The following is a 21,583-nucleotide window of genomic DNA, read 5'->3' on the forward strand; positions in this document are numbered from 1 at the left end:
TTTTATCTCCCATATTAATTTGACGAGATAGACCTTGAGAAATTCCACAATGCTTCCTTTATTAGTAAAAATTGGTTTGCTCATAAGGTCAATTAAATCATCATCTTTCATAGACTTTTCATAAAAATCTATTGATATTCCAAACAACCAACATCGTTTATATAATATTTTTATCTCCCATTGTCGTTTGCCATGAAGCGAGGCAAATCCTTGCTCTCAATGACAACCATGCTATGGTACCACTTGACGTAGCGGAAACAGAGATAAAAAGATTGACAAGCGTTATAAATTGACATTCATCAATATTTTCGGATCCACCACAAAATAGAGTAACTCTTGACTTTGATTGATAATAATATAACATCTACTTGTACAACTCTAAACTAAACCTTTATGTAGGCATCAAACCTTAATCCTACTACGACTTGGAAATTGAATTTATAAAGGAAACGTAAAAGAAAATCCTAATTTATAAAGGTAACCAAATTCTGATGGGACACGGAAAGAAGAAATTTCCCAAAACCTATTAATGAGTCGATATCATATTAAATATTTTACCCTATTTTTAGTATGCTTTGGTAATTATTTCGGTGAAATTTTGATACATTGAATTATATTTTCAATGTAGGACATGCGACATCCTCTTGAGTAAAAAGTGATCAAGCAGACAAATTTTGGAATGATTCCAATTGGAGGATGTTCGTGAGTCTCTCAACTTGTTCGTGTCAAAGTTTCAGATTTTCTACCAAGCGGTTATTTTATGGCAATGAAATAAAGGAGCAGCGCGCAATGCTATAAAAATGACGTCTTGGGCTTATTTGGCATCCAAGAAGGTGTCTGGGCCTTTTGGAAATATGTTCGAAACATCTTAAGGTTTTAAAAAGAGTCATCTTGGGTCTGTTTTGGAGCTGTTTTGAGTCCTGAAACGTGGGAGTCTTTGTGGCTGGGCAGATTTCTCAAAGTTGGAATATGAATGTATTTCCTAGTTATCTTATTCTATTATGTTTCCTAGTTTCCTTTAAGTTATTTTGTTTCCTAGTTTTATTCTAAGACTTTTTCTAGGAAGGATTTTAACTGGTAGTATAAATAAGGCTATTTAGCCATTAGGTTCTAAACGCACAATTTGGAAAATTTAGCTTAGAGAGCTTTTGACGATTCAAGTTAACTTACAAGGTGTTTTCAATCATTTTCTTCTTAATATTATTTTTCTTTTTAATATACGGTTGTGCGTAAATAATTCCTTTTGCTAGGGCGATGCCACGAGTCTTAGCATGAATATGTAGTTTTTATTTAATTGCTTATGATATTATGCATGCGTCTAATCACTGTGTTTAAACTGTCTTTATATCTTAATACTTCGCAACCATTAGGATGTTTAGATAATTAATCGGATGCAATTTCTATTGGAATGTTACCCTGAAATTAAGGAATGCTTCTTGTGGTTAATAATTGTAAGTTCACTTAGGGCGTTAAGGGTTGAATGGTTTTTGAAAGGGTTTTCACAAAGCGTAATGAGTCATGCATGTTTACATTTGATCTAAATACCACAGACAGATTGCATGTTTGATATAGATTCTAGCTTGAATGCCACAAGTAGAATATGCATTCAGAAAACATAACCTTCAAAGTGGAATATACGTTCTAGCGTAATGAGTCATGCATGTATAATTCATAAGTAATTAGTAAAACTACGTAGAATTGTTAAGGTGATGGCAGAATCCTAGTGCCTTTTTATCATTGTTTTCTAAAACCGGCTTCTTTCAAATTGGATTTCTTTAAAATTGTTTTCTTGTTGATTTTCTTTAATAGTTTTTATTAAATTCGTTTTTATTATTTTAAGTCACAAAATCAACCTTTTTCAAACTTTTTTTTTCAAATAATCAATTAAGATTTGATTTTTACATAAATTATTCATTCAATATATGTAGAGAACAACTGACACACCCCGACCGAAATCAAGGCGTGCTGGCCGTCACGTGAGGGAGACGTAGCCATGTGCACAGTGCAGAAACAATAATAATATAAGAAATGCGAATAAATAAAAACCAAACTAACTAGAGCACTAAATAAGATAAGGTGTAAGACGAAAATAAGTGTGAACTCATAACCAGGGCATAAGTAGCCTAGGTGCAGTCCAGTAGGACAAATACTAATTATACAACACCAAAGGTAATCCTACAATGGTGATAATCCGTCAGAGCAACCGTGGATTCCTCGCAAGCCACCAAAAAACACTCCTAACTAGAACCTAGAGGGGCACAAAACAGAAAGGGTGAGTGGGCAAAAACAAAGCTTTTCAAAATTATTTCATTTATCAAAGATTGTAACCCCTCGCCGTAAAACCTGTATAATTTCCCATAAAATAGAATACATATCTATACCACAACCATGCTCAAAATAGCAAAATTCACAAATATGCCATGTCGAATATCTCAGCATAAAAAAATATGTAAGTCAGGTGATATAAATCAATGCAAATGATATGTCAGCCAGAGTCACCTAACATGACCTGTACGGCTGAATCTAGAGCTCATCCATCTAGCTGGAGTCACCTAACGTGACATGTACGGCTCAAATCCACATCTCAACAAATATACCTACACACGAGTTGGAATCACCTAAAGTGGTCTGTACGACAGGACTGGGTGTAAATAAATACGATCAAGTGCTACGATCACGTGAAGACTGTGCAAATAATCGCAGGTCACCTACGAGTCAGAACCACCTATAGTGGTCTGTACAACAGGACTGTGCACCTAACTTGGATCCAAGATGAGCGTATGGTGCGGGAGGTGAACATCACGTGAAGGACTGTGCCCTAACTCTCGGCAGGAGCACTAACACCGGGGTGCAGATTTATGAGCTCTCAACACATCTCACATAATCATCAGTTCACATAAACAATCTACAACTCACCTGGTACTTACTTGAGGATCCACTGCGTCAAATCACAATATGCACATATCATACAAACTCATAGTCTAAGCATAAATCAATAGGCATGGCATTTCAAACATAATTTCATTTAAATCAATTTTCTGGGAAAAATCTCAAGTATATAGGTATATACGGAAAACCAAAAGCCCACTCACTGGTATGTGGAAGGGTCATAGCCCCCAAGCCTCGATTGACTGCGCTCGTCTTAAGGATAGGTCTCACCTATATGCGAAACAACTATATAAACGTTAATTTAAAGCACATAAATGAAACTGGCTAATAACTCCTCATACATTGCTCAAATGGGGTGTTTGAATATACCAACGTGATCTACTCAACACCACAAACATCCCTATATTTTTAGAAAAAATTTCCAACCACCCACGTGCCCTCACACGCCGGCCAAGGCAAGGCCACACGTGCCTTGCACGCTGGACGGAATCCCTAATGACGTTAGGGAATATTCCGTTAAATAATAGAACATACCTTTAAATAATACCTGACACCGTTAATCGCAGTTAGGAATATTTCGTCAAAGTTGGCGGAATATTCTCCTTCTCCTTCCTTGGTTCGCCGGAGTCCGGCGCCGGTCGCTGCTACATCGCCGGTTTTTGGAAAAATTTCAAAGCTTGATAACTCACTCATTTCAACACCAAAATTCATGAAATTTTCACCAAAATGAAGCTCTCAACTAGGAGAACATGATCTTACCACTTTGGAGCTCGAAAACAAACAAAATCTCACCGGGAAATTTCGTGAAAATCGGCCAAACTTGAAGCTCAACAACCCAAGCGTCTGGACTTCCCAAAACCTTCGAAAACTCCTCTAACAACTTCACAAGGTTGCTTTAAGACTCTCTCATACCTTAAAACCCTGCGAAACACTCCCAATCAAGCTTGCACAACAGGACACCCTGTAAGAGCTCATAGGTTCTCACGTTCCTGAGGTCCTCACGCCAAACTAATGGTATAGCTCGATTCCTGAGCTTGCAAGGAACTTAGAAATAAAATCCACCCAGACGATCTGCAACTATTTAGAGAGATTTGGGACTGGTTCAAGTGTATAGAAAAGGAGAGAGTTCGAGAATGAAAGAGAGAGTGAACGGGAAAGGTTGCACGTGTGGGTGTGTGTGTGTGTCCTTAACCTGATTGGGCAGTTTAAATTTGTCGTAAGCCCTAATTGGGTTGCATGGTTAAACTCATGCAAATTTGGGTCAAAAAGAACCAATCCAAATCTTTCTATTCCTTCATACACTTACCTTACACACCCAACTTGGCCCTAACTTGCATCCACACCCTCGTGACGTCGAATTCCACTTAATTACGTTGGCAAGAAAATAATTGACCTACATACATACATCCACTTCATAAGGCTCACAAAGGCAACATAGTCATTTCCACACTATCGAGAGTAAAATAATATACCCATTCGGGACGAGCTGTCACAACAACCTTACTAGAGATGACTATACTACAATTACCTTGTAGCCTTGCAAGTATTTTCAAATATTTTTATCCCTACTTTTGCAGGTGATAAAAAGGTCAAACGATATGCGTTTTCATATTGTATCACAAATTACTTGATAGTTGAACTTGGGTTTACTTTCTTGCATTGTCTATTGCCAATTGTCCACCATTGTCCTTTCTTTGATTTTAGGCATTTTAATCGAGTTCTACATCTGAATCTTTATCCCATGTCCATATAGACTTTGTTATGAAATCTCAATGTGACCCCAAAAAAAGAATTCCAAAATGTACTTGGAGGTTTTGGCCATTGCATCCACGGAGCCAATAGCATCATCAACAAGTTAAACAAATTGCTAGAACAAGAGATTCAAAATGTGGGAAGATGCAATTTTATGAAGTTACGAACAGATGTTACAATACGGACGAAAAGTAAGAGAGGGAAAACGTAAGAACAAGGATCCTCTGTATATCCTTCTGAAACTTTACTATTACTTCAACATGTGACAGAATGAGATAGGTTTTCTTGAAGCAAGAGTTTAATCCGGTTGGATTTTGAGTAATGTGTTATCTCTGTTTGATTGAGTGCCCCTATGTCTTTTGCCTTAGCATCCTTTGTATTGGGAATGAATTGAGGAATTGGTAAGCAATTCAACTTTTTTTTTTTTGGGTCAAATTGTAGAGAACATTTATATAACGAAGTACATAATGGACATATTACAACGTACACAGCTGACAACTCTAGAATGACCATCATACAAAAAGAAGACTCCACTTATGCAACCAGAGTACGAGTAAAACATAAAAGGATTTCAATCCAATACAAATCCTCCACATGGGCACAAACAATAGAGCCCCCGAGCTGGCGAACCCTAGAACCTTGAGTGAAAGATGGCCCGCTGTAGTTTCTCGAAAACTAGCAATGGCCAACACCTAAACTGCTAATTCCGCACCACAAAATAGCAATTCAACTTTTGGGAAAAGTTGCACCGCTATTTCCACTTTAACTGAGAATGAGTTGCATGTGTCACCGCCACTTCCACCACCAATGACGCCACCATCACCACAACTAGCACAGTTGAAAACTGATCTCTCTCATTTATATGTTTATATATGAGCCATTTTTCTCTTCTTACACAACCCAATTTAATCTTATTTATTTCTATTTATTCAAGGGCAAGATAGTAAAAACTCCAGTCGGGCAAAATAGTAAATAGCCCAATCAGATAAATAAGAAAAAAGCCCAATCGGGCAAATAAGTAAAAGCTTAATTGGACAAAATAGAGTTTGAATTAATAGTCCAGTGGGACTAAATAGTACCATCAGGCCACAACAGAACTGGTCACCGGGCAAAAGAGAAAGAAGCCCGTCACATAACTAACAAAATGTGGTTTAAAAAATAGTCTCCTTAATATCGGTTTTGAAAATATAATAGCACCAACTACATTTGATGTTTGACCTGATTTTCAAAATGGACCACTAGGTATTAATTTTCTCACATTGCCCTTAAGATTTAAAATGGGTAAAGTACAAAAAACTACATTAACTATTGGTGTCACGACACTTTCATACCTCATCTTTTAAAATTGACAATGTCATACCTCATCTTACGAATTTGTATCAATGTTATACCTTCCGTTAGCCTGCCGTTAAATGCTGACGTGGCTTGATCTAGACCCCACTTTCTATTAAAAAAATAATAAAATATTTAAAAAAATCATTTAATATTTTTAAATATTAAAATAATAAAGAAAAGTTAAAAAACAAAAAAACAAAACCTTTCGTCCCTTCCACCCCCATCCCCCTTCTCTCTCTCCCCATCTTCATCTTCTTCCCTGCTTAATCTTCAACCAAAAAAATAAAAAAATTTGAAGGCCCATCAACCCCCAACCCCCCCCCCCCCCCCCGAAGAAGAAGAAGAAAAAACCCCAACCCAGTTCGCCCCCTCCCCCCCCCCCCCCCCAAAACAAATCCAACCCCTGCAACCCAGAAAAAAAAGAAGAATGAGGGGGAAGAACAAGGAAAAAAAAAAAAAACCGAGATCCCGTTCACCAGGCCGATTCCACGGGTGGAGGACTTGGGCGCGGAGAAAATGGGGGAAATGGGTGTGGATATTAGGAGTGGGGTGTGTAGATGAGGGAAAAGAGTGGGTGCGAGGTTGAGTGTGGAGGGTGGGTGTGGGGGAAGACAATTGGATTTTTTTTTTTTTCTTTTCTTTTTTCTGGGTTGCAACAGATAAGGGGAAGAAGAGGAAAGAAGATCAAGATGAGGGAGAAGAGAGAGGGCGCAAGGGGGGAAGGGACAAAGATTTGTGTATTTTTTTTTCTTTCTTTTTCCTGGGTTGCAGCAGGTAGGAAGAAGAAGAAAGGAGATGAAGATGGTGGAGAAGATGGGGGAGAAGAGAGAGGGCGCGGGGGAAGGGACAATGTTTTGTTTTGTTTTTTTTTTTTCTTTTTCTTTTTTATGGGTTGCAACATGTAGGAAGAAGAGGAAGAGAGATGAAGATGGGGGAGAAGAGAGGGCATGGAGGGGAAGTTTTGTTTGGTTTTTTTTTTTTTTTAACTTTTCTTTATTATTTTAATATTTTAAAAATATTAAATGATTTTTTTTTGTTTTTAATAATTTTTTATTAGAAAGTGAGTCCCATAAGATGAGGTATGACATTGTCATTTTAAAAAGATGAGGTATGAAAGTGTCGTGAGACCAATAGTTGAGGTAGTTTTTTGTACTTTAACCATTTAAAATTGTATTACGTTACACCTTTTGTATATTTAAACATCTAATTGCCATTAAATTGATGAGTTTTATATTTACAATGAAAATGTGACTTACACGTGAAATTAATTTCGGAGCTTAAGCTCACTATGTCATTAATTTACAAAGTTTGAAATAATTCATTAGATAAAAAAATGTAAATTGATTCAATTTCAAGACCTTTTAAAGGGCAATGTGAGAAAATTAACAATTCATTGTCCATTTTAAAAGTTATCCCAGACATGGAGGATGTGAAATGTAGTTAATCCAAAATAAAAATAAAACATTCTAGAGCCTAGGCATCGTCGTTTACAACGCATTACTATTAGTGTTTAAAATATTGATATGTAAATTTGTACCAATATCGATATCAGTTGTTTTCGATGGAAATGATGAAAATTTAAAATGAAACTTTAGGTATTGTCAAATATTGTGTGTCAAAAATATCGACGATATATGTCAATTTTAACCTAAACTTAAGAGTTTTATCTAATTGAAGTGAAATTTAGACTTCACCCTCATTTTCATTTTTTTTTATGAGAGTTTTAAAGAACATTCTCGGTACTGTTCACTTTTAACAAAAAAGACATTTTTACTTTAAAAAATTACTTTTGGTACTATTCACTTATGACATTTTTTTATCATTTTAATTAAAACTCAAACTTTTTAAACTATTTTAATTAATTTTTTATTTTTATAAATTTTTTGAAATATTCCCATAAAAATAACGACTGTATCAAAGAAATTATAACTTTCATTAGAATCGCTCTATCTTTCTCTTTGTTTTTTTTTATCTTTTGTTCTTGGGTAAATATCAGTTTACTACCTTCATGTTTCGTGGTTTTCAACATTTAGTACATCAAGTTTTTTTCGTCCTAGAGTCATACCTAAAGTGTTAATTTTGGGACAGTCACATACATTCGTTAGTCAAACTGTTAAGTCTACCGTTAACTAATGATGTGGCTCCTATGTGGATAATAACTGGGCGCCACATGTCATTAAGGGGTTCACGTGGAATATTTTTTGGAGAAGGAGATAAAAAAAAAATTCAAAAAAATTCAAAAAAAAAAAAAAAGCCCCGTCTTTTCCCTTCCCTCCCTCATCCCCCCGCACTCCCTCCTTTCTCTCTTCCTAAATCAACCTTCACCCACCCCAACCCATACTACGCCACCCCCGTCGCCTTCCTCACCACCTCACTGGAACTGAGCCCTCAACCCTTTCCCTTTCTCTTTCCTTAACGGTTCTGCTCCTTTTCGGACCAGCGATAGAGATCTACGATCACTTGAACACACAATTTCACATCCTTAACCCTAATTTCTTATTCCCCTTCTCGATCTTTCCGATTCGATTTGATTCGAGAGTAGCTGAAACAACGCCGCCGCGATGGGCGATTTCAACCTCGCGCTCGTCATCGTCGCCATTATTCTTTGCATCATCGTCTTTGTCTTCAATGTCTACTTGCTTGTCAATTACTAGCACCCTGACAGCCGGATTGGACCTACAAGTGGACTTCCCCTCGCAATCCGCTTGCGTCCCACACTCGGGCTCCCTTGGCAATGCCCATTGTAACTCCACTCCCAGTTTAGGCCACCAATCAACGGGCAAACCCGAATCCAAGTTCACAAAACTCGTGAATGTGTTGCAACCTTTCAGAACCCAACAACTACAACCAAAAGCTTGTTCTACAGCAATTGAACAACATGAAAAATAGAAGCTGTGTACCGTAAAGAATCACTGATTGGTCGATGAAAGTTTTGGGATTATTCTGCTTGCTAACTGACAGATGCCTGTATTTTGTTTATTAGCTGACATATTTGATGAAATTTTATAAAACTAGGGTTTGGTGGGTTGGTGCAAAGGAGAGAATGGAGGGATAAGGGAGTAAGGAGGAGAGAATGGAGGGTGGTGCAGGTTGTAGAAGAGAGAATGGAGGGAAAGGGTGTGGGTTGCAGAAGAGAGAAGGGAGGGCGAAGGTACGGGGGATGAGGAAGGGAGACGACAAGGGTTTTTTTTTTTTGAAATTTTTTTTGAAATTTTTTTTAACTCCTTCTCCAAAGAAAAAAAAATCTATGTGGACCCCTTAATGACATGTGGCACCCAGTTATTGTCCACATAGGCGCCACGTCATCAGTTAACGGTAGATTTAACAGTTTAACTATTGGATGTATGAGACTGTCCCGAAATTAACACTTTAGTTATGACTCTGGGACGAAAAAAACTTAATGCACTAAATGTTGAAAACCACGAAACATGAGGGTAGTAAACTGATATTAACCTTTTGTTCTTTATTCACCATGTCCCATGTGGACTTGGATCCTCTCCTGAGCCCAAGGAGAGGATCCTCCTGACCAAGTGACTTGGGTCGTTGGATGAAAATCTAACGGCTACAAACAGGAGGTCCCTTTAAAGGTATAATAATTATAGTCGTTGGATTTTCATTTAACGGCTCAAGTCCTTTGATCAGGAGGATCCTCTCCTTGGGCTCAGGAGAGGATCCAAATCCGTCCCATGTGAGCACCGACATCGCCAGCTGCTCTCAATCACAAGACCTGTTATTTCCTGCACCCGTTCTCACCATATCCCCTTGCAACCTCCGCATATCCCTCAATCCTACCCAATGGATATGACCGAAAACCCACATCTCACCACGTGGCATCCGTTAATTCGATGAAAAAACGGTGCACCGCCGTAGGCGCGTAGGCAAAAGCCCCGTTACGCGGTATCAATTTTTCCGATTATTACTGAAACTTTTTCTCCCACCAGCATCATCACACATTCTCTCTCTTTTCATATCTCTCACTCCTCTGCATTTCCCTTCTGCAATCTTCTTCTCTCTCAAATCTCTCTGCCAAAACGAAGTGAAAAGACAGAAAACGGCTTCAATGGCGAAATTGTTTCTGCTAATTGCTCTGTGCGTGCTTCCGGCTCTCGCCGCCGCCACGCGTCCCATGAGAACCCCGTTCACGGTGGAGGGAAAGGTGTACTGCGACACTTGCCGCGCTGGGTACGAGACCAAGGCCATCACCTACATTGCCGGTAACAAATATTTAACTCTTGATTTGTATGTTAACTCTAATTTTGTATTGGGAATTTGGGTAATTTTTGTAGATGTGGAATTTGGATCTGATTTGGTAGATCTGGAAATGTCGCGTCTTTTGTTTGTAAGTTTAGTTGCAATATTTGGTTTTTTGAATTTTTCAGATCTGACTGGGTTTGAAGTTTGAATTGGGTGTACTGTATAGTCAAATGATGATGCTTTTAGGGTTTTTATGTTTATTATTTTGTTTTTTTTAACAAATGACATTATAGGTGGGGGGTGGGTTTAGCGTTACAATTACAATTGGCTGACAATATTGTGGTTGAGAATCGAACATAAAACCTCTCACTTAAAGTGAAAAAGAATACTACTAGAACACGTATTACTAAGTGATATGTGTATTATTTTGTTGTGTGTACTCTTAGTGCCTGATAAAGAATAATTGACGTTAAATTAATACATGGAGACATTGAATTTATCATCATATTTAAAGAAAGCAGCTTGCAATTTTCATTGAAAATTAGGACCCAGTAATTTGTTCGGAGAAGTCTTAAGGACATCCTATCTGCAGGGTAATGTTTGCTCAAATCTAGGTCAACTTTGAATGCATACATTTCGAAGCTTTTATGCCATTCGTGATCATTCGTGACGTCATTTTGCGGATAAATAATTAGGATGAGTTTTGTTTGCTAGTGGTTGGTGATTCTAGTTTATGATCATGTTTTGACATCATTTTGAACCCATGAATTTGTTTCGAGAATGTTAAAACATTATCTGTTAATGTTTTGTTGTTCATATGTACATCGACTCTTTGCTGCATTGTTTTCTAACACCAATTTATGTCGTTCGTGACAAGTTTAGGAGAACTTTGGTGACTTGATAGTTATTGAATCTTATGCTCATGTTTGGAATAGGTTTTGACAAATTGACAACGAGTTTAGATTACTGGTTCAGGGTGCATAGCTGCTCTAGTGTCATAGCGGGTTTGGTTATTTGTATCCTCAGTATTGTTGGTTCTTTAAACTAGCAATTTGGAAGGAAATAGTGGAAACTGTTTCGATTGGAGATGTTGTTTAACGAGTTTATCTGGTAATGTTAATTATAGGTGCCAAGGTTAGACTGGAATGCAGAGACAAGAACAGCATGGCACTCCTGTACACCAAAGAAGGGACAACCGACTCAGCAGGTTGCTATAAGATCCCAGTCGCAGAGGACCATTTGGACCAATTCTGTGATGCAGTCCTTGTCAGCAGCCCTCAGAAGGACTGTGCAACAGTTTCCCCAGGGCGCGAGCGTGCACGTGTCATCCTCACCGCCAACAACGGTATTGCTTCATACAATCGGTTTGCCAATGCTATGGGTTTCATGAGGACCGAAGCCTTGTCTGGCTGCACCCAGATTCTCAAGGAATTGCAGGAGCTTGACGAGTAGATGTCGGCTTGAGTTTCCTAGTATGTGTCTAGTTTTAAAACCTTGCTTGGTTCACGCTGGTAATGTTTGCTATTATTTGATGGCTTGTCATCTCAACACCTGGTGATTTCTTGATTTTATTTGCCAATAGACTCTTTAAATTATGTTTCATGGCTCTTCTGGACTTGAAAATAGGGTTTCTTCTGTTAGTTAATAATATTAATAATTGATTAATTTGATTTTCTCAATGATCTTCATACATTGCATAGAAATTTCTTAGCAAAAATTACAAGTTTTGCAAATTTCTCAGACTGTATTTGTCTTGCACTGTACATATAATCAAAGTATCGTGATTAATCTCCTAAGCTAGGTAAATTCATGAAGCAAATCTTCGCACTACAAATTTCTGGTGAAGGGAAGTGAAATTTATAGCTCAAATATCAACTTCTCCAATGCCTCTACCGAGATTCATCAATTTATACTTTCATCCAATATATGAAGATGTTTTCAGCAATTCAGAAGATGATCTATTAGCATTCATCATTCAGAAGATGATATATTAGCGGTTCATCCAGGTCGAGGTTGAGGTCTACGAACAGTTCATCGTCCAGAGGATAAACGAATGAGCGATTCATCCAGTTTGAGGTCTATGAGTGATTCGTCGTTAATGTTCAGAGTTGTGGCCTGCATCTGTGTTCGACTCAAAAAGCTTTTATGTTGAGGGAGAGATGAAAGATTCAAGGAGATATTTAGCAATAGGGATGTGAATTTGGCGTTACAAATTCACATAATCTTTTCCTTTTCAAATTTAACAGTACAGAATTTTCTACAAAAGCAAAGATTTGCATTCACACGGATCTTTCACCAATCCACCAAATTCACGTAAATAAACATAGTCTAGATTTGGCGGCCCACTACTAAATGCATATATACTGTTCCTCAACTTGTATCTTACCACCTGCACAACACAAGCACGTGTGAGAGTTTTATCACAAAAGACTACAGTGTAATTAAAAGTGGAATCCTCCAACACAGGATTCTCATATTCTTCAACAAACACCGATCTGAATCAGCATCATTGGTCATTGAGAGGAGAGAGTCAGAGAATTACCAGAACAAAATAACAAAAATAATCCTTTTTTCGTTACCAGATCATTACCATCATGTTTAATACTAACAATCGGACCGGTCAAATGAGATTGGTCACTTTTCTTTCTCTCTCTGTCCGTAAGAAAATTGTAAACGAGTATGGCCACTGCATTATCGTCTTAGCTAGTCACTGTCCCTATGCATGAAAAACAAGTCTTTGTTTTATTAACTTATGTTTCTTCCTCACAAGGGTAAAACAATTTTAAGTAAAAAGCATAAAGCATTAAGCATTCTGCATAAAGTGAATAGAGCCCTAGCAAACAAGTGCGTGAAATAAATTACAATAAAGGAAACATCTACAAAAAGTCCTGAAAGGAAGACTCGAAATTTATTTATAGAAAAAAACACATTCTCTGATTCTTAGGCCGTCAAAGGATCTGGAACAAGCAATTCACCGCAGGTTATCATATGTAATGGCTTCGGCAAATGTAGCTTTTGAGTTGAGAGGAGTTGAGAAACTTTTTTCATTGCAGGGCAAGAATGCGGATTGGGATTCAAGCATGAAAATGCAGTCTTCAAGAGAGAGAGAGTACTTCCCCTACTTCTTAATGCGTTGGAGGCAAAATGCGTTGGTCCAGAACATCCACAATTGACATTTGATGGGGTGGTAATGTAGATGTTGATGACGACGTGGTTGAAGAAGGCACTGATGAGAAAGATGAGAAAAAAAATCTCCGGTATGCCTTTCCATGATTGTTTCAAATGCAACCACTCCAAAACTATAAACATCGCATTTTTCGTTCACTTCCATGGTATATGCAAGTTATGCACATAAAAGATTATAGCAAGATTGGGAGTATTAGTTTGTATATATAAAACCTGAACTGAAGATATAGAGTGAAAATTTTGAACAAAACTGGACAACTAATTTACAATCAACTTTAACAAAAAAAAAATGACAATAGAGCTGGCAAAATGGACCCAGACAAAATGATCCAATTTGGTCTCAAAATTTCAACTAATGGGCAAAGACTTAAAAATGGTTAGTTTCATAATTTTGTAAAGGCCTAATCGGATAAATGATCATCGTGTTAATGGGGGCAATCGAAAGATAGCTCCTATAGTAAAAAAATTAGGATTTAAACTTTCGTGGTATAATCCATTAGCAAATTTAGTTCAAAACTAATTTTTCTGTTAATTGTCCGTTAAATTCAGGGATCACTGTCCTCAGGATCCAGGTATTGGATCCAGTCGTTTCGTCTTCTCTTTTCGGTCTTGTACGAGCAATCGGAAGAAATAAGAGTATCTTGTTCTTATCGTTGTTGCTGTTGCTGTTGATCAGGGGTTTGTTGGGCGAACTGGTGAGACATGTTGGAGAACTGGACAAAGAGGCGGAGGTCTCTGGGCATGGGACCTTGAGCAAACACTTGGCGGACGAACTGCTTCTGATTGCAGACGATACATGTCCACTTGTTGCTTTTGTTCCTCTGCTTCACCTGCAAATTTAATCAGTTTTCATCGCCAAACAAATTCATCAAGTTTCAGATTCAAGTGTTTGTACACACGCATATATATACACACGCATGTACATACCTGCATGGTGGAGCATTGGCAGCACCGAACTGCGATGAACACGGTCGGCATTTTCTTCTCTGCTTTCGGATTTCACAAGTTGATGTGGGATTTTGGTATTACTGAAAATTTTGGCAGCGATTTGCTTTGGGGTTTGGGCGCCAAATTTTGGGGATTCAAAATTTTGTGATTAAAAATCCTAAAAAGCCCACATTCGCAATGATCCAGCGGCAAAGTGGCCATTGCAAAAAAGCGCAGCTGAATCTTCCTCCTTAACGATCGCTTACTCCCCCAACAAAATCAAAACCCAGCTAGATGAGGAAACGCAGAGAGACAAGGAAGAAGAACACGTCAAAAGTACATTTTTACCCTGCACTTAACGGACAACTAATAGAAAAATCACTTGTGGACTAAATTTACTAACGGACTACACCACAAGGGTTTAAATCCTAGTTTTTTTTTACCACGAGGGCTATCGTCCAATAACCTTATCACCACGAGCCTTTTGTAAATCTATCTAAGAGATACCGAGTGGGTTGCGATCTGTCTCTCTTACTCCGCGGACTCACTGCCTTATTCCCTCACTCCGCGCTCTCATGATCTCACTCTGCCACTCCGCCACTCCATCCTCTGCTCTCTCATGATCTCTCACTCCATCATTTGGCCCTCCGTCCTCTCACGATCTTTCACTCTCTCTCTCTCTCTCTCTCTAATTTCAGAACAATATGAAGCAGTTCGAGCTCTCTCTGCATTAAATCAATGGAAGTCATCTAGAGGCGATTTTACTTTGTCTTTTTTGTACATTGGGTAGTGATGGTTTCGTTTTGGCTTAATTTTGATTTTCAACTATAATTGAATATTGGGTTTTAGAGATTTCATCTTAGTGATCTTCTTCATATTCGATTAGTGATTTTTCTTCAAAATTTGAGAATTTTACTTAACATATTCATATATATGTTGCTGGTCCGTAGCTCTGAAGCTACAAATTTGAGAATTGTATGATGTTATATGATTGGTCCATTCTGTCAATTGATGTTCGATATGTGACTGCTTCTCATTGCTGATGATAACCTCTTGAGAAAGTTTTGTTTGAACTTCTTAGATTAGAGTTATTTTACATCACAATAATCTTTACTAGTCTTATATTTTGTGTTTTTGTACTTTTCATATGCAAGATTTCGATAAAAGTTACAAAAAGGGCTCAATTCTAAGTGCGAAATCTGAATTACGTAAATATCTTGATGAAGAAAGACTTAAGAGAACAAGAGTTAGATATTCTTTCCCGGTGGAAAATAGAACAATTTTATTATCCTGTCCTTTCTCGTTTGACTTGTGATGTAACAATTCTTGTTTCTACTGTCACCTCAGAATCAGTGTTTAGTATTAGTGCTAGAGTGATCGATCAATATCGTAGTTCTTTATTACCTGAAACCATTCAAGCATTGTTATGTATTAGAGATTGGCTTTTTGGCAAAAGAGGTCAATCTTACATGGTATTTGTATTCTTATTGCAGTTTTCATGTTTACTGCATGTTGTTTTAATTAGTTAGTTTTTAGTAGTTCATTAACATCTCGATTGGTATTACTTATTAAATTAGATGCTTACTGCAGTTTGCATGTTACAATTGATTTTTTCTAATTTATTTTTATGTTTTAGCTTTAAGGAAAGAGAGTGCTGACTTGGAAGAACTTACAATGAACCCTAAGTATCGCTATACTTTATGTGAATCACTGAATGTTCTCTTCAAAATCAAAGCATGTAACGTGGTATGTTTAATCCTTCCTAACGTTGAAAAGAAGTAATATTTGGCAAAAAAAAATTAATCATAAACATCACTCAATTAATAAGGTTAAAAGGAAGAAAACATATTACCTGGTGCGACATACCCATATGTGCTTACAACGGCAGTCAAAGTAGTTGAGTTTGGATTCAAAAACTTAGCGGTGCCAAAGTCTGAAACAGAGGTCTCATATTCATAATCCAACAAAATGTTCTTGCTTGATATGTCCAGATGCACAATTGGTGGCACGCAATCGTGGTGTGTGTATGCTAAGGCATGAGCTACACCGTTAACAATATTCACCCTTTCTCTCGACCCCATTTCTTTAGCTTCCTTATCTTTGCTCAAAATTGCAGCCAAGCTACCTCTTTCAACAAACTCGTACACCAAGAACAAGTGTCGATGGTGTGAACAGAAACCATAAAGCTTCATAATGTTCCGGTGTCTTATCTCTGTTAGTGCCCTTATTTCATTCAAGAATGCCTTCACCAAATTCTTCTTGCTATCCCATAATTGATGTAGTTTCTTCACAGCCACTATGCTGTCACTTGACAAATTTGCTCTGTAGATGTTTTCTTGTCCTCCGCTCACGATGCAATGTGGAATCAAAATTTTCTATCGCCCTTATGATTTCCTCATAAATTGACTTTCCATCAAAATTTAAAACTGAAAACGATATTTCTTCATTGAAGTTTTTTTTTTCTACTTGATTCGGATGTTTCTTCTTTCTTTCCGCTATGAATTTAATTGTAAAGAAAGCAAAAAGAAGTATAATTGCTGCTATAAAGGAGAATGTGATTCCAAATACCAGTTTGCGATCCTTTCTTGATCCATGTGTGCAAGGTTGCAAACCTTCAATGTTGCCGCTTAGTCCTTTGCTCCCTTGTAAAGCTTCTGGCAGATCTTGTCGAAATGCTCTACTGTTGGGAGGAGCACCTTCCAATTCATTCAAAGATTGTTGTGAGAAAGATTGAGTGTCTGTAAACTCTCCATATTGCTGATTTCTGGATGTATGCTCCCTTCAATTGAGTTGTGACTCAAATCAAATACGTTTAACTGAACTAACTTTTCCAACTTAAATGGAATTCCTTGGGAAAAATGATTGTTGCTCAAATCCAGAAGGTACAGTTTGAGAAAGTGGCCTAAAGTGCTCACAATTGACCCATCGAATTTGTTCGATGACAAGATGAGATATTCTAGATCAACAAGTAATGCAAATTCCGCAAGTACAGAGCCTGAAAGTTGATTTCCATTCAACATCAACTTCTACAAAGAAGTCATTCTCCAGAATCCCTTCACAATCACCCCAACTAAGTGGTTTGAAGAAAGGTCGAGTTCATGAATTTTATCTGAATTGACAACCTTGAGAGGTATGCTACTAGTAAGGTTGTTTCCCGGAATTAGCAAGGTTTTTAATCGCGAGCATTGTACCCAATTTTGTGATATTTCTCTGTAAAGCTTATTGTGGCTCATATCTATGAAATCAAGATTTGGATAGACACCAAAGTCTTTTGATATATTGCCTATCAATTGGTTGCCTTCAAGACGAACTCGAACTATGCTCTTGCATGTTTTCAAGCTTTTAGGGATTGGACCTGTCAAATGGTATAGCTCACCAAAAGGTTTTTAGGTTCTCCACTGTAGCAAATATGTTGGGGAAAATAACCTATTAAGTGGTTAGACTCCACGCACAATTCAGTTAACTTCTTCAGATTCTCTATCTCTTGGGGGATGGAGCCAGAAAGTTGGTTCATTTGTAAGCCTAAGTGTTCCAAGTTGAATAGGTTACCTATTGAAGCAGGAATTGAACCTTTGAGCTTATTATAAGCCAAATGTAGACTCACAAAAGATTTCAATTTCTCTATCCCTTTGGGAATAATGATAGAAAGATTATTAATATAGAGATAGAGAATGGTAAGGTTTGTCAGATCACCTAGAGATGTTGGGATTGAACCATCGAGTTGATTATTTGACAAGCTGAGCTCCACAACAGATTTCAATTTCCCTATCTCTTTAGGAATAGTGCCAAAAAGATTATTGTTATGGAGATAGAGAATGGTAAGGCTTGTGAGATCACCTAGGGATGTTGGGATTAAACCACCGAGCTGATTCTCAGACAAGTCCTACCTCTTTAGGAATTGTACTAGAAAGGTGATTTCTAAAGAGAAAGAGATAGGTATGGTTTGTGAGATTACTTGGGGATGTTGGGATTGAATCATTGAGCTTGTTCTCAGACTAAGCTAGCTTCACACGAGATTTCAATTTACCTATCTCTTTGGGAATTGTGCTACAAAGATTATTATTGGAGCTATGGAGAATGGTAAGGGTTGTGAGATAACTGAGGGATGTTGGGATTGAACCATTAAGTTGATTGTAAGAAAGATCAAGATAACTGAGTTTGGAGAGGGAACTGATCCGAGCTGGAATTACATCAAAGAGATTATTGTTGCTGAGGTTGAGGTATTAAAGATTAAGAAGGACGAGAATGATAATTCATGTAGCGTACCTTGTATATTGGAATTGGTAAGGTTTATCACAGCCAAAACTTCCAGCAACATTGCATGAAATACTAGTCCAGAAACATGGGGCTACTTCTATATGAGTGGGTAGGTAAGTCCACGAGTTGAGATTTTGTAAATGGGTAAGGTTTTGAAAGGTGACTTTCAATTTGAGAAGCTCTTCTGCTTCAGTAGTAGAAGTAGCAGAAGCAGAAGCAAAACCAGCGTAACTTGCCGATGAAAAAAGTTGTATGAATAAGACAAGGCAATAAGCCAGAAGGCATAGTTTATGAAAATCTAAAGATGTCATGGTAATTTTGTGTACATATTAGAATCTACTCCTAGGACTTATTTATAATGGCATTCATAAGCTATTGTAATTCATTTGACCCACACATAAAAAAAAAAAAGGTGGGAGAGAAGAACAAGGATACCGAGTCTGCAAAAATGTTTTTCCAATTAATGGTTTCGTTAAAGCTTTGGAGTCTAAATGAGAAAAACTTGTTTTGATCCGTAATGGATTGAAGTGTGCTTGCCTTTTCATTGCCCAAAATGAGAAAAAAAAAAAAAAAAAAAAAAAAAAAAAAAAAAAAAAACTTGTTTTGATCCATAATGGATTGAAATGCGATTGCCTTGTCATTGCCCAAAATGAGAGAAAAACTTGTTTAATCCTCCAAGGGTATCTCTTCCGATCTCTTCATGCACCCTTTTTCAATATAATGTGATTCGTCCAATTTCGTTGAGTCACACGCCATATGTACAATTTGTATGACAGGTGGCGTATGCCCTGGTACGTTGAAACTTTAATGCGTTGGTGAACATTTATTTCACCAAAATTTCGATGTCTACAAATGCCCCCGCTTCAAGACGCGTCGTATACACGTGCTTGTCACATGTAGAAGTTGTGTTTTGAAGTCCCTCGCATAGTGAATGTGTTTGGTGACTATGCTTTGAAGTTCCTCATCTGTATTATGTAGTTTTTCAGGAAAGGGCGTCGTGTTATAGTGATCTGTGCTAGCCCATCATTGTGCTCGGGCTCAGATGAAGAGCTTGCAGTTTCCTTTGCCAATTGTTTCAAAGATGACCAAGTTGCCAATGTTGCATTCTTCTCTGCTTGTTTTTTTTTTGTTCTTGGTAGGTTCCCCTGTAAATGTGATTCCAACCAATTCAACTACCCCGGTGAAAATAGGTAGGTGGCCACGGCCGGACCTGAAGGTTTTGTACTACGGTAACGGAGACATGTTGCTTGTTGCCATTGTTCAAAACCATCCTTATATTGTCAGTGAGCTTCAGGACCATAGCTGGGCACAGTGGGTTCATCATTAATCCTTCAGCTTCAATATTTTGCATAACAGAAATGGTGCACAACCTTTGCCTTTGAATGATCCTTCAAAACATCACTTCTCAGCGACTCATCCATGCTTGGCAGCTTCAATGTAAATAGCCAACATCATATCAACTGTTCTAAGGTATTTGCTGAGGAAATTCGAGACCTAACAACAATTGAAGATGAGTACTTGAGAGCGATGCTAGGTAAGCAATCAGGGAAGGGGTTCCAGGCAGTCGGTTCTTAACTAGAAGTTTGATTTCAGGTTCCAACTGATTGCTTTCTTTCTCCTTGTCCTGCAGGTAAGAACAATGACCAAAAAAAAAAAAGACAGGGAAAAAGCATGATATGAGATACTTTTGCTCTGGTGTGACTTGGTTGAAGAGGTATTCTCAAAAAGGAAGAAAACTAAGTATTTTGAGATGCTTCGTTGGAAATGCACTCTCGGAGATGGGAAAAAGTTAGGCATTCTTGCAGGTCTGCCTTGCCATGGAAGACGGAGGTTAACATATATAGGGATTTTCCAACAACAAGTAGTGGTGATATTCCTTTACTCTTGTTAACAACAGTGGTGTAATTGGAATAGTAAAATTCACGTTTTTTAACTTTGTCAGAGATTTTTGATAAAGTTGCTCGTGATATCCGAAAAGCTGCAATTGCGTCTGAAAAGCGCCGACAAACTTTATTTAGGAAAATCCAACACAGAATACAATATACAACTAAGTGTAGTAGATTTTGGTTGCTTCAGGAACTCAAGTATGAGTGCTTCGGGACTACAAAAGATAGTCAACAGTTCAAAGAAATGAAATAATTTATTGAATCGTTAATTACCAAAAAGTGTCTACAGGCCAGTAATTTTGGATTAATTATCACATTAGTGGACTGATGGTCACTTTAATTAATTCAACAGATTGAGACCATTCAGAGTCAATCGTAAAAACAAAAATAATTATAACATTCGGGTTAAAATTATTTAGAATGCCAAAGATTATCATTGGATTCAAAAAACCATAGCCCAAACACGGTGGGAATGGGTGCCTTCAATAAGGCAAGGCCCTAAAGGGTTTATTAGGCTCGGGGGACTGCTAAGAGCAGTCCACATATGGTTGCAGGCCACGTGCCGAAAGACAAGAAGCTCAGTAGCAAGCTGCTGGTATGTTTGGCCAAGACCAACACGCGGGGACAAACCTAGCCTAAAGGCTGGCTTGCGGGAAACTCCAGCTAGAGCTGGGTTTTGGTTTTAGGCCATATGGATTAAGCCCAGGCCCTTGGGCTGGCTGATTGGAATGTAGGTCGTGGCAAAGGCTAAGCACAACAGCATAGTTGCTGGTGTGGGCCAAGACTGAGGACCAGCTCAATGTGCGATGGCACAGGTAGGGGCTACAGGCTCTTTGGTACGAAAACAAACCAGGCTTATGGTCTGGTGTCCACAGTATGCAGCGAAGCCCAAAGGCCTCGACAAGGGTTCAAGATGTCGAACTACGTCATCTCGAGAAGGTCATCCCCGCGGTTGGGCTTCAAGCCAGCACGGTGGTCCTTGTGGTGGTGCCATAGTGGTGTGGTGATGTTGCCGCAAAAAATCCCAATTTCCCTTCCTTTTTATCGAATATTTAGGGTTTCTAAATTAATTTCGATTCTTTGAATCACAACTCCACATAGCATAAATGCATAATGCATGAACAATTATATATATTGACAAAATATATGAACATATA

General features: G+C 38.0%; 1 protein-coding gene and 1 pseudogene across 1 annotated transcript; one reads left to right on the forward strand and one right to left on the reverse strand.

Moving 5' to 3' along the window:
- Positions 1 to 9,901: 9,901 nt before the first annotated feature.
- LOC137717392 (pollen-specific protein C13-like) lies at positions 9,902 to 11,844 on the forward strand. Its single transcript, XM_068456757.1, has 2 exons — positions 9,902 to 10,190; positions 11,297 to 11,844. The coding sequence occupies exons 1-2, from the start codon at positions 10,037 to 10,039 to the stop codon at positions 11,620 to 11,622; spliced, it is 480 nt and encodes a 159-aa protein (XP_068312858.1). The 5' UTR covers positions 9,902 to 10,036; the 3' UTR covers positions 11,623 to 11,844.
- Positions 11,845 to 13,110: 1,266 nt separating this feature from the next.
- Positions 13,111 to 18,851, reverse strand: LOC137717330 (probable leucine-rich repeat receptor-like protein kinase At1g35710; annotated as a pseudogene).
- Between the last annotated feature and the right edge of the window lie 2,732 nt (positions 18,852 to 21,583).

The sequence above is a fragment of the Pyrus communis genome, chromosome 15, assembly GCF_963583255.1.
Source record: "Pyrus communis chromosome 15, drPyrComm1.1, whole genome shotgun sequence".
Lineage (NCBI taxonomy): Eukaryota > Viridiplantae > Streptophyta > Magnoliopsida > Rosales > Rosaceae > Pyrus > Pyrus communis.

Excerpts from the sequence above, each read along its gene's own strand:
- LOC137717392 (XM_068456757.1), top strand. The coding sequence starts at position 10,037 with ATGGCGAAATTGTTTCTGCTAATTGCTCTGTGCGTGCTTCCGGCTCTC. Across the intron at positions 10,191-11,296 it reads GGCCATCACCTACATTGCCG|GTGCCAAGGTTAGACTGGAA; the intron begins GTAACAAATATT and ends TGTTAATTATAG.